The 11,710-nt window shown below is 58.0% G+C and overlaps 2 protein-coding genes across 4 annotated transcripts in view; one reads left to right on the plus strand and one right to left on the minus strand.

Moving 5' to 3' along the window:
• Positions 1 to 3,194: 3,194 nt before the first annotated feature.
• On the plus strand, positions 3,195 to 11,585 carry CABLES2 (Cdk5 and Abl enzyme substrate 2; the record flags this gene model as incomplete). The annotated part of the gene is made up of 10 exons (XM_006769542.2): positions 3,195 to 3,274; positions 3,387 to 3,479; positions 4,669 to 4,746; positions 5,330 to 5,438; positions 5,772 to 5,937; positions 6,387 to 6,490; positions 6,868 to 6,974; positions 7,954 to 8,158; positions 8,398 to 10,498; positions 11,535 to 11,585. Coding segments are annotated over 9 exons (1,083 nt in total), but the record flags the coding sequence as incomplete, so codon positions are not given.
• The window catches only part of RPS21 (ribosomal protein S21), a 22,462-nt gene continuing 21,380 nt past the window's right edge, over positions 10,629 to 11,710 (minus strand). For all 3 annotated transcript variants that reach the window (XM_006769543.2, XM_015567716.1, XM_006769544.2), the window contains 5 exons: positions 11,561 to 11,621; positions 11,418 to 11,481; positions 11,196 to 11,267; positions 10,776 to 10,831; positions 10,629 to 10,690 (listed from right to left, as the gene is read on the minus strand). In XM_006769543.2, the coding sequence (XP_006769606.1) occupies positions 10,681 to 10,690; positions 10,776 to 10,831; positions 11,196 to 11,267; positions 11,418 to 11,481; positions 11,561 to 11,610 (252 nt within the window). In that variant the 5' untranslated portion in view covers positions 11,611 to 11,621 and the 3' untranslated portion in view covers positions 10,629 to 10,680. The remainder of the gene's footprint in view (positions 10,691 to 10,775; positions 10,832 to 11,195; positions 11,268 to 11,417; positions 11,482 to 11,560; positions 11,622 to 11,710) is intronic.

Raw genomic sequence — 11,710 nt, forward strand, 5'->3', positions numbered from 1 at the left:
CCCCATGGGCCTAAGATGTCAGGGCCGGGTCATCAGTGCGCTGTCAACTACCGAGACATGATGATGGGGCGTCCTCGGGCCCTGTCAGTCCCCAGATAGGCGGCATGGTCCCCTTCAACCTGCCAGCCCTAAATATGGGGTCATGGTGCTCTCAGCCTGGTCGGTGCCCTGAAAGTGAGTTTCGGGGTTCCCTCCGCCCTCATCCACCCCCAGACGCCGGCCTGTGGGCTCTGGACACGCCCCCTCCCAGCCCACCGGTATGTCCCCTGGACAGACGCCCAGGCGCCCCTGTTGTCCCCTGCACCCCACCCTGTGGGCCAGGGGCCTCCCGCGCTGCCATCCAGCCTGGCTGCCCCTGCCCCCAGCCCTGGCTGAGCTGTGCCGGCCCTGTCCCGGCCCAGGTGGCCACCCCTCCCTCCTGAGTCCACCTCCAGGAACCCTCAGCCCATCTGGAGCAGCCCCCACCCTGAGCTCAGCCCTGGGGCCAGACACCTTCCTTCTCCCAGAAGCAGAGCCTCAGGTTCCAGAGACCCTGCCTCCTTGGCCCCTCCCTCCCTGGGACCCTGAGGCGCCCCCTCACGGCCCTCCCCCGAGGGATGGGCTCCTGAGCTGGGCCCCTGGACTGCCTGCTGTCACAGCCCTTCTCCGGCCAGGCAGGTGGCACCCTGAGGCTGGCCCTGAAGGTGTGCAGGAGGGGCTGAGTGCAGAGCCCCGGGTGCCCGCCGCCCCCTGGAGTTCAGAGGTGACCCTTCTTACCTGAGGTCACCGTGGCTGCATTGGTGTCCTCACCTCCAGCCCCTGGCCCTCAGGCAGGCCAGGGCGATGGGGTTCTGGTTGGGGGGGCTGTGCCCAGAGCACTTGGCACGTGCGGGTTTGCTCTTCTCTCTGGGTGTGAGTACTGGGCAGCCCATGTGTGGTTTTAGGCGTCAGTTCAGCAAACAGTTGGGGCACCTGTGTTGTGGGCCAGACCCTGTGAACAGACAGCAGCCTGCCCGGACCCAGGCTGGCGGGAGGGGCACTGCGTTTCTGAAGAGAGTATATGGAGGGCCCACGCTTGGGAGGACGGGGGGCAGGCTGGGAGGTAGTTTGAATCGGTGTCCCTGGGCCTTCCTGCTGCACCCACACAGTCCCAGGTCCCTCCACCCCTCGCCTCTCCCTCCTCCTTGGTCTCCAAGTCCCGTCCAGATGTCCTTCCTGCTCCCAGGGCTGCACCTGTCCCTGTAGAAGTTGTCCCTCCTCGGGCTCCACTGCCAAGCTCAGGGCCCTGCCCTTGTGTCTGGGGGTCACCTCCCCCCTGACCGCTGGCAGGCCCCAGGGTCAGGGCTGTCCACTTCTCTCTGCTCCCCAGGCCTCAGCGGAGTTGCTGCTGAGTATGGGAGGGTGGCCAGCCTCGCACAGTGGCTTCCAGCCGTTGGCTTTAGACCGTTGTTTTCTAGGAATGGAGAGAATTCTGAGGTTCTCTTCCCAGAATCTGTGTTGTGACTGTGGTGCTTTGAGCCAAACTCTAGCCCAGTGATGGCGAACCTTTTGAGCTCGGCGTGTCAGCATTTTGAAAAACCCTAACTTAACTCTGGTGCCGTGTCACATAGAGAAATTTTTTGATCTTTACAACCATAGTAAAACAAAGACTTATATTTTTGATATTTATTTTATATATTTAAACGCCATTTAACAAAGAAAAATCAACCAAAAAAATGAGTTCGCGTGTCACCTCTGACACGCGTGTCATAGGTTCGCCATCACTGCTGTAGGAGCAGACCTGGTGGAACCCTAGCTCCACCATTCAATGGCTCTTTGACCTTGAGCAGGTGGCATGGCTTCTCTGGGCCTCAGTTTGCTCCCCTATGAAATGGATTTGCTTTAGCACTACGTGCCTGAGAGGCTGTTGTGAGGTCAGATGAGTGTCCAGGGCTCAGCGTCCAGAGCTCAGCGAGGGTGGCCGTGGTGGCGGACAGGCGAGCAGAGACCCTGGTTACTGCCAGGCTGCAAAGTGCTCCGGCTCAGTCCAGTCCTCAGGGAGGCTCAGTCCGGACACTCGGGGCTCAGTCCGGAGCAGCTTTTTCTGCTCAGTCAATGCGTGTGAGTCCTCAGGACCCTCGTTTTCAGTCCTAGGACTTCTCACACAGTGTTTGTTTTCACTTCAGCACGTAATACGTGTGCACGTGCAAGCCAGGTCAGAGCAGGCTCCCGCCCGTCACAGCCTGGTGCTCCTCTCCTCTCCTCTCCTCTCCTCCCCTCCTTTCCCACGGGAGGGGGCAGCCCCCCACTGGACAGCTTGCAGTGTCCCAGGGTTTGCTCTGCCCTCTAAGAGATCACAAGTCAGCAGGGTGAGGGCAGGGCCTTGCTCCCTCCAGGGGCCCCAGGGGAGGTTCCGAACCATTGGCACTGGCACCTGTGAGGTGCCCGATATAGAAGGGTAGTCACTTCAGTGGGGGTGAGGGGGTCAGTGTTCTCAGATGGCCTATAGCCCCTTCACAGAACCCCTCACTCGGCCTTGGTGGTCTTCAGACCTCAGACAGGAGCCCTTCCTCCGCTGGGCTTTCTTCATTTACCAAGTGCAGGAAGTTCATGGGCACTGCAAGCGCTAATGAGCAGTGGTTTCTCTCCTGGCTGCGCGCGCTGCATTTAGACAGGAGCCCTGAGAGCCAATGCCGGAGTCGCCTGGAGTCCAGCTCCCCATGGGCGGGCAGCAGGGCAAGATCCACCTTCCCAGCTCTGTCCCTCAGGCTCCCCACCTGTAAACTGAGGGTAATGATACCATCCACCTGGTAGTAGTATTCCCTTCCTTGTGTTTCAAGGAAGGTAGAAGAAAGTCACCGACAAAGGTCTGTGAAACCAACTGGGAACAGATTTTCAGACATGGATGGCGCCATCCCTGCAGTAACCGGGGTCAACGGGAGAGCGAGCTGGGCCAGAGGCCAGGCGGCTGGGGAGTGTGGATGCTGCTCGTGCTGCAGGGCATCTGCCCAGCGCCTCACAGGGACTGCTGGCCGGGCTCTACATATGAGGTCCCGGGTGGGCGGGAGCCATTGGGCACCACCTGGCACACTACCTGAGTAAATGGGCCTGAGAAAGTCCGACGGGCTGCAGAGGCCCCGCTGTACTCCTCCCTCAGCGCCCCCGCCCCCGCCCCCCGTCCTGACTGGATCCATCCTGCATGGTCCCGGTCTGTATTCTGAGCCCTGTGACATCTTCTTGACAGAAGGCGAGTTGCCTCCCAGCGCTGCTCCCTCGAGTTCCTGGAAGACACCGTGGGATGTCCCTCGGTTCAAAGGTAAAGATCCCGCCTGCTGCCTGAGAGCCCTAAGGCCCTGCACACTCCGCCACCACTTGCCTGGGGGCCGGAGAGGGTCCTGGAGGGATGAGTGCTTGTTTCTCACCTGCAGAGCCAAGCACATACCCGGATCCCCCAGACACAAGGGCCTGAAGAAGACTCACTTCATCAAGAACATGCGACAGTATGACACCAAGAACAGCAGGTACCGGCCATTGTGGGGCTGCCTACCGTGTCCTCCATCAAACCTTGGGGGCCGACTCCTGCCCTGGAGCCACAGGGAGAGAGGTGCTCGGCATCCCAGCCATACATGTCCCTTTCCAAGTGTACTGGCCTCCCTCCAAATTAGCTGAGCTCCAAGTCCATGGCTAGCCCACTGCCTCTCCCTCCCCAGAACCCTGGGGACACCAGACTTAGTGGAGGTGCTGAATGAAGGGACATTGGAGCAGGTGACATGATGGGACGCATCCAGGATAGAGGGCTTGGTGTCATCCAGGAAGCATTGGGGGCGTGGGGCGGTGGACTAAAACCTAAACATGGCTGCCCCAAATCACTACCGTGGCAGCAGGTGCACCTTCAGAGGCCCTCACCTGCAGATGCTAGGTGAGGGCCACTCCTGTCGCCTGTCCCTCATGCACCACCCTGCCAGCCCTGAGGCATCTGAGCTCATCACCCTGACCCAAAGGGTCCCCACACCGTTCCCCCTCCCATGGGAGGTCACGCTACAGGCATCCACCCTTCCCATTAGTGGCCATAGGTTGGACAGCCCTGGATCCCTCAGTATGAGGGGCTGGGCCTAGTCCTGAGGAGCAGGCACTAAGCAGGCCTGAGAGCCCGGTGGGCCTCCGTGGGTACTGAGTGCCCAGTCCTCCAGCCAGAAAAGCGGGAGCCTCACTGTTGTCCTCCTGCTAGACTGGGGCTTGGCCGGACAGAGCCATCCCAGAGGGGGGAAGGCTGTCCTTCCTGCTCTGTGCTCCATGCCGGGGCACCTCAGGGGTCGCTTTGGCTCGGGACATTGAATGGATGCTTTTTGACACTATTAGTCCCCCACCTTCCCGGGGTGTCTGAGGAGGGGCTCCCCGAATCAAACGGCCCTCTGGGCACACACTTCTGCCCCATGTTTCCTCCAAAGCCTCACCTCTCGAACTGGGGTCCTGACCTCTGGCCTCCACCCTGCCAGGGGCCAGGTGAGACCCTTTCTGTGCAGCGTGTTACGTGTGGGGGACCAGTGAGAGCTGGCATGGCCAGACCCACTGACTCTGGCTGCTGGGCCTCTTGGCCTGAGAGTCCCCTGGACAACTGAGGTGGTTCCTGTCACCGGAGTCTAGGCCGGAAGGACTTCTCCCCTCCCCAGGAAACACCTGCCACCTGTTCTGACCCAGCTCTCCCCACAGGATTGTGCTGATCTGCGCCAAGCGCTCCCTGTGTGCGGCCTTCTCGGTCCTGCCCTATGGAGAAGGCCTGCGGGTCAGGTGAGTGGCCCCGGAGGCACAGGCTGGGCTGGACCAGGCTCTTGGCAGCCTCACAAGGTGGTCAGCAGATCAGCTTCCACTGACTCTTCTCAGAAGCTCTGCCCCTCTGCTGGTTCTCCGGGAGGGGTGTGTGCGCACCTTGCTTCAGTGTGAGCTGCCTAAATGTCAGTGCCGAGACACGTCTCCTCGTGGGGGCACTGCATGCATCCTTGTGACCAGTCCAGGCAACTGTGTCCTGCGTGTAACCCAGGAAGAAGGAGATGGCCGTCAGGGTGGAGAAGCCTCCTGCCCAGTGTGACTGCAGGGTCGGGGACACACCCCTAAAGATCGGGCATGGCCTAAGCTGTGGCACGCTGTGGGGCCATATTGTTGCCAACCGGTGTTTTAACAGGAAGTGGCTGGTTCTAGGGAAGGAGAGACTAGACAGTTCTTAGGACAAGCATCCTTCACTGTGTACCCAGTGAATCTAGTGCCGCTGTTCTTCCAATGAGAACTCGTGCCCGCACGTCTGCGAGGTGAGGTTCTGCTGCCCCACCCGCTCGGGCAGAGGGACCCAGCCTCTCTCCGGTGCCCTGTGTTGCAGTGACCTGAGGGTGGACAGCCAGAAGCAGAGACATCCGTCCGGTGGCGTGTCTGTTTCTTCCGAGATGGTCTTTGAGCTGGAAGGTGTGGAGCTGGGAGCAGATGGAAAGGCAAGAGCTGATGCTGTGCATGCAGGCCGGCGGGCGCAGATCTCACGTTATGGAGGAAATGAGCACATGAAGTTGTGCTTCCCTTTGATCTTCTAAAATGCAATGGGCAGTGGGAGCAAGCCACAGCCCTGTAAGAATGGGCCTCGCCCTCAGCACTGGTGGTCGGAGGTCAAGGGCATCAGAGGCAGGGAGAAGGTTCCTGAGCTACAGATCCAGATAAGAGCTGGTGAGGGTGACGTTCTGGAATGTTCTTGTTACTGAGAACACTAACATCAGGCCTGCACTGGGCCACAGAGGGGAGTGGGGGCGGGGAGGCCGTGCTTATCTTTCCAGGTCGTATCTTACGCCAAGTTCCTGTACCCTACCAACGCCCTGGTCGCACAAAAGACAGACAGCCACGGCCCGCCACCCCAGCCCCGGACCAGCATCCCCCGGGCTATGCCAGCATCAAGATACAAACCTGCTGCTGCCAAGTCAGCGCCGATCAGCACGGAGCTAGGTACCCTAACCAGGCGCATGGGGGCAGGACCGGCGGCTACGCCAGCCAGGCCAGTGACCCCGAGGGGCAGCAGAGCAATAAGTCACATTTGAGCCCACAGCCCTCAGTCTACAGAGGCGGGTTTGGGGCGTGGGGTTGGGGTACAGCCTTTCAGAATGGAAGGAGGGAGTCGCGGTGGAGCAGACCCAGCCAGGCAGTGAAGAGAAGTTGTGTCCACAGATGGCTCTGGGGCAGAGGGCGGGGGGTCCATCCTCATCAGGACATCCTTCCCTCCCACCCATGCCTAGACCCCTCCCAGACCCCAGGACCATTGCTTCCCGTTCCTGGAGAACAGCTGCAGCCCCAGCGGCTCCTGGGCGCTACACAGGTTCTGCTGAGGCTTGGGTTGATGGGAACTGGACACCAGAGCTCGGGGCTCGTGGTGGGTCAGGGCTGCCTTCTGCCTGCAGGGAGTGATGCAGGGGATCCCCTGGAGTATAACCCCAACCTGCTGGATGACCCTCAATGGCCCTGTGGCAAGCACAAGCGAGTCCTCATCTTTGCATCTTACATGGTATGGCGAGCACCAAGCAGCACTGCCCCTCAGGCGCTGGGGGGTGGGCTGTGAGCAAGCGGCCCCAGCACTGGGGAGCCCAGCACCATCAGGGCAAGGCTGACGTGCCCTCACCCCCAGGACACCAGCAGCACCACGGGGAGGGGGTGTGCAGCAGGCCAGAGAGCAGTGCTGGCCCTACCACCCTGGGGTTCAGCCCACGTGCTCCACAGCCTGGATCCCTGCTGTGCATTCAGCTCCACTGCCCTCTGTCCAGAGCCGTGTCATCCTCACAGACCTGGTGCGCTCTGAAGGCTCAGTGCATTCACGTTTGCAGGCCTGACCACGTGAAATTGCCTCAGTGGCCCGGCCCTACCCTGCTGCCCTCTGTGTTTCAGACCACGGTGATTGAATACGTGAAGCCCTCCGACCTCAAGAAGGACATGAATGAGACATTCCGAGAGAAGTTTCCACACGTCAGACTAACACTGAGCAAAATTAGGAGGTAGGGAGAGCCAAGGACATCCCCCAAACCTACTTCATTTTTTTTTTAATGTTTTTATTGAATTTTTTAGAGAGAGAGGAAGGGAGAGAGAGAGAAACATCAATGAGAGAGAAACATCGATTGGCTGCCTCCTGCACACCTCACACTGGAAATCAAACCCGCAACTCTGGCATATGCCCTGACTGGAAATCAAACCAGTGACCTCTTGGTTCCTGGGTGAACAATCAACCACTGAGCCACACCAACCGAGTGGCCCAAAACCCACTTCTAATGTGTGTCATCCTATGAGGCCCTGTAGGCCTATCTTCCCATTTCCCGTTGGTTCCTGAGCCTGAAGATCCAGATGCCCCCTCCCACCCTCTGACCAGGCCAGTAACACACGCACACACACATGCACATGCGTACACATGCACGCCTCTGCCAGTCAGGCTGCCTGTTTGCCTCTTGCAGCTGCCCCCACCCACTGAGTCCTCCTCACTGGTGCCCACAACACCCCATGAGGCAGGCACTGCCATTGACTCTATTCAGTAGAGGAACTCGCAGGCCAAGGCAGCTTGCCTATAGCCTCACAGTGAGCAAGTGCTGGAGCTGCTGGCCGAGGCAGGGCTCCTGGTCACTGCCCCTTCTGGGGTCCTGCGCTGCCAAATCCTACTACTAACATCCCACCCCAGCAGCTCCAGGGCTCCTAGGGTCCTCTTGCTACCACAGGAGAGCAGGGACTTTGTCCTCTGTGGCAGCCCCTAGAGGACAGTGTGGGACACCTGGTACAGTGCGGGGGGAGGGCAGCGTAGGACTCAGCCAAGGGGCAAGTGGGGCCCAAGACCAGCACACTGCTTACCCACCAAGCTGTGGGCCCTGGTGCTGGGCTACGCCTGCCTGGAAGGAACAGAGCTGTTCTAATGGCCCTGTGTCATGGGGGGGGCGGGGGGGCGGTGTTTCCTCCACTCCAAGAGCACCTGATTTCCCTATAAACCTGCAGTTTAAAACGTGAGATGCGGAACCTGTCTGAGGAGTGCAACCTGGAGCCTGTGACTGTGTCCATGGCCTACGTGTACTTCGAGAAGCTTGTCCTGCAAGGCAAGCTCAACAAGCAAAACCGCAAGCTGTGCGCAGGCGCCTGTGTGCTGCTTGCTGCCAAGATCAGCAGTGACCTCCGCAAGAACGAAGTAAAGCAGCTCATAGATGTGAGTGCACTCAACCCTTCCGGCCCCCCAGCCCCTCCCCAGCCCCCACTCCATCCCAAGCCAGTGCTGCCCCACCCAGGCCTCACCCCAGCCAGCACTTATAAGGCTGGGCACTACCCCTGGAGAGGGAGGTCACTGCCCACTAACCTGGAGCGGGGCCAGCCGCCACTCCCAAACCTGCTGGCTTAGGAACCAGAGCAAGGGACCTCGGCTTAACCCTTCTCTCTTCCTCAATGCAGAAGTTAGAAGAAAGGTTTCGATTCAACAGACGGGATCTAATTGGGTTCGAGTTCACAGTGCTTGTGGCCTTGGAACTTGCTCTTTATCTTCCCGAGAACCAGGTGTTACCTCATTACAGACGCCTCACACAGCAGTTCTAGTCTGCTGCCCGCGCCACTCGGCACACGGTCTGTGGACCCCAGGAGCTGTTCCCAGGCAGTGAAGTGCACCCCTGGCCCCCGTGGCCTCACCCTCCTAGCTGGGACACACCGACCCTGCCTTCACACTTTCTTCCTTGGGGGCCATGCTTTCATTCCAAAGCACCACATCACCATGGTATTTTGGGGAATATTCCTGCGTTCTCATGTGGACAGAATGTGGGATTTGTCATTTCCCTTTTTCCACGTGCCTGAGACTGGCCTGGCACCAGGACTGTAATTTATGCCTTGGATCCTGACGTCATGGCATCTTTCTCCTTTGCATTGCCTTGCCTTCCACATACCATCGTAGCCACTGAATGGCATCACAGTGGTGACTGTTTCCAGATGCTGCTGAGCACACTCAAGTCCCTGAAGCTAATGAAGTTAAGCATTAATCTTGACTTTCCAATTTCTGGATGTGGAAAGCACTGGAACACACCCTGCCCAGCCCACTGTCCATTCCCCTCCCCACATCCACAAGCAGAGCAGAGAAGACTCCTGGTTTTGATGAGTTTTATTCTTGGACCCGTTCTTCCAAGCATCATGTCACTGAAGTCCTCGTACCTGAGTGTTACGCAGGCCAGCAGGCCTCTGCAAACACAAGCTGCCCCTTCACCTCATCCAGAAAACCCACTGGCCTGCGACACTGGATCTTCAGATGACTGCATTGCTGGAGTGTGGCTTTTGATCTTATTAAGCAATATTATGACAGAACAGCCTATTGTCATCTGGGATTCTGTTCTGTGTTTCTCATAAGGGAACACAAACTAGTTAAATGTGTGAAGCTGTGAGTTGAAACCACACTTGTTCAAGCTGCAAGGAGACCGACTACTTCACAGCCCACAGCACAGCTTCCCCAAGAGGTCGGCTCAATGCCCTTCTCCCAAGGCTGTCCGACAACTGGCCGGTGCAGTCACACTCTGACCCCAGCTGCCAGTGATCCTCCCTCCTACTAAGGCCCATGCTCTGCCTTTCCAGGTTTGTTGCCCTTTGTACGAACTGTTGTCCAGTTCTCCAGCTCGCTGCCCCACCAAAGACACGTTCAGGACTGGCGAGTCAGCTGGCCTGAAAGATGGCTATGATCAAGCTGCTCCTATTGTGCTACAGACCTGTGACTGGAGGGGCCCTGGGTCAGCCCCCATCTTGTACTGTGTGTGGGCTGGTGCTTTTGCAGAACAGCCAGTTCTGCTCATCACAGCACCCAACCACCAGCAACTCGGCCCAGACCCCAGGCGAGGTGCAGGCCAACCACCCATCCACTTGCTGCCTGCAGGTCTGTTCCTTCTGCCACTCAAAGGAAAACTGCAGGATGGAGGATCACGCCTGTGTCCATGGTCCAAACTTACTGCAGTGTGCCTCCCTCTCCAAGATGGCTTCCTAAACCCAACATGCAACCAAGCTAGATCGGAGGGTGTAAGGTGCTAGGCCCCAGCAACTTCTGGAAAGCAACCTGTCCTGCCACCATGTATCTCAAGAACACTTGTTACAAGCACTGTTAAGGGACTCTCAAAACGTCCCGGTTTACAGCTTAGCCTTGAAGGACCTGTCTCTTCAGGAATTTCTATACGGACTAAAGTTAGATCAGCTGAGAAATACGGTAATTTAAGTTTGCACATTTATGTATTAAGATTTAGCCATTTGCCCATCTCATCTGTAACCTTCCCAGCTGTGTCCTTTAGTGATGCTGGAGCTGCCACTGTGTGGTACTCAAGAATCCCTGCAGAAAAGCCAGTATTTAAAGCCAATCCTCAGCCTGAATCCCTGTCCTCTGGAAGAAGACCCAATCGACCTCTGAGTTGGTCCACGGCCCAGTGCCACTTGCTCAGAACCCAGTAGCAGTTGTGGTTTTTAATTGTGCGTTAAGCAACTATCTGACCTCAATGCCAAGTTGTGTCACAAGTGTTTGTATTTGTGCTTTAAAGTAAAATGTGGTTTTGCAGCATATTTTATAAGTCACCTCCTTTCAGTGAGCTGACCGCCTCCTCACCCATTCACAGCAGAATGTCAGCTCTAACCCTCCAGAGCCCAGCACAGAATGAACCAACATGGGGGGGTGTTTCCACTGTTTATTTATGACAAATTTCACATCTGTGATGCCTTCAGTCAGAAGTTCCTAAACAAAAAGGAAAAACAACATTAAAGCCTCGTCTCCGGAAAAGTCCCAGCCCGTCCCCAAACTCGACTTTGAGATGGCTTACTTTGAGACGATGCCATCGGCCTTGGCCAGTCGGAGAATGGAGTCATCTGACTCACCCTGAGAAAAAGCACATTGGAACTATGAGCTGGCGGGTCCACCAGGGACCACCCAGCCCTAGTGGCGGGCTCTCTCCCAGTCTCACTACTCAGACCTCACTGGACAGGGAAAGGCCTTTGGAGATGGAGTGTGATGAGTGGGAGGTTCCAAGGTAAAAGGGTGGTCCTGCTTGGGGCCTTTGAGCATCCTTTCCCCCCCTTCACCCCACCCCCCCCAGGAATAGGCGGACAACCAGTGCAACCCAGTTCCATAGGCTCAAACCTATTCCAACAAACGGACTCAGGCCTGAGAGAGAGTCTAAGACACCGTTCTCCATTACCCCACCCCCAGAAGCCCACAGATGAGCCACGTACAGGAGACTCACCATCCTGCGGATAGCCCCGCAGATAGCGTAGGTTTTAAACTGGCCATTGAACCTGCCTGTCACCTTGTCAACCTGTTGATGGAGAATGAGGATCATCAGACGGGCACTCGAGCTCCTTTAGCTCTAAACCTGGGGTCTGGGGGATCATCAACCCCGGGGCCAGGCACGCCCTCGCTCTAGTCTGGGATGGACCTCGTCCAAGCCCCAGCGCCCCAGGCTCACCTCGGCCACGTTCATCTGGATGGACGCGTGGTCCTTGGCGCCGATGATGCGGTTGCTGGCGGAGCTGCGGGGAGAGCGTAGTGAGCGGAGGGGTGGTATTTGTATTGGCGTTTTAAGGTAAAATTAAATGCTGCGGCGCTCACCATTTCCGCGGCACGTACAGGTCCACGAACTCACCGGCGTCGTTCTGCATGTCGAGTGCGCCTACGAGACCCCGCGTGTGAGAACAAGCTGGGTCCGCGCGCCCGGACCCGGGCCCCGCGCCTTGGCCTCACCTCGACCCCCGGTCCCCG

This window comes from Myotis davidii, unplaced genomic scaffold (genome assembly GCF_000327345.1).
Source record: "Myotis davidii unplaced genomic scaffold, ASM32734v1 scaffold244, whole genome shotgun sequence".
NCBI classification, from domain to species: Eukaryota; Metazoa; Chordata; class Mammalia; order Chiroptera; family Vespertilionidae; genus Myotis; species Myotis davidii.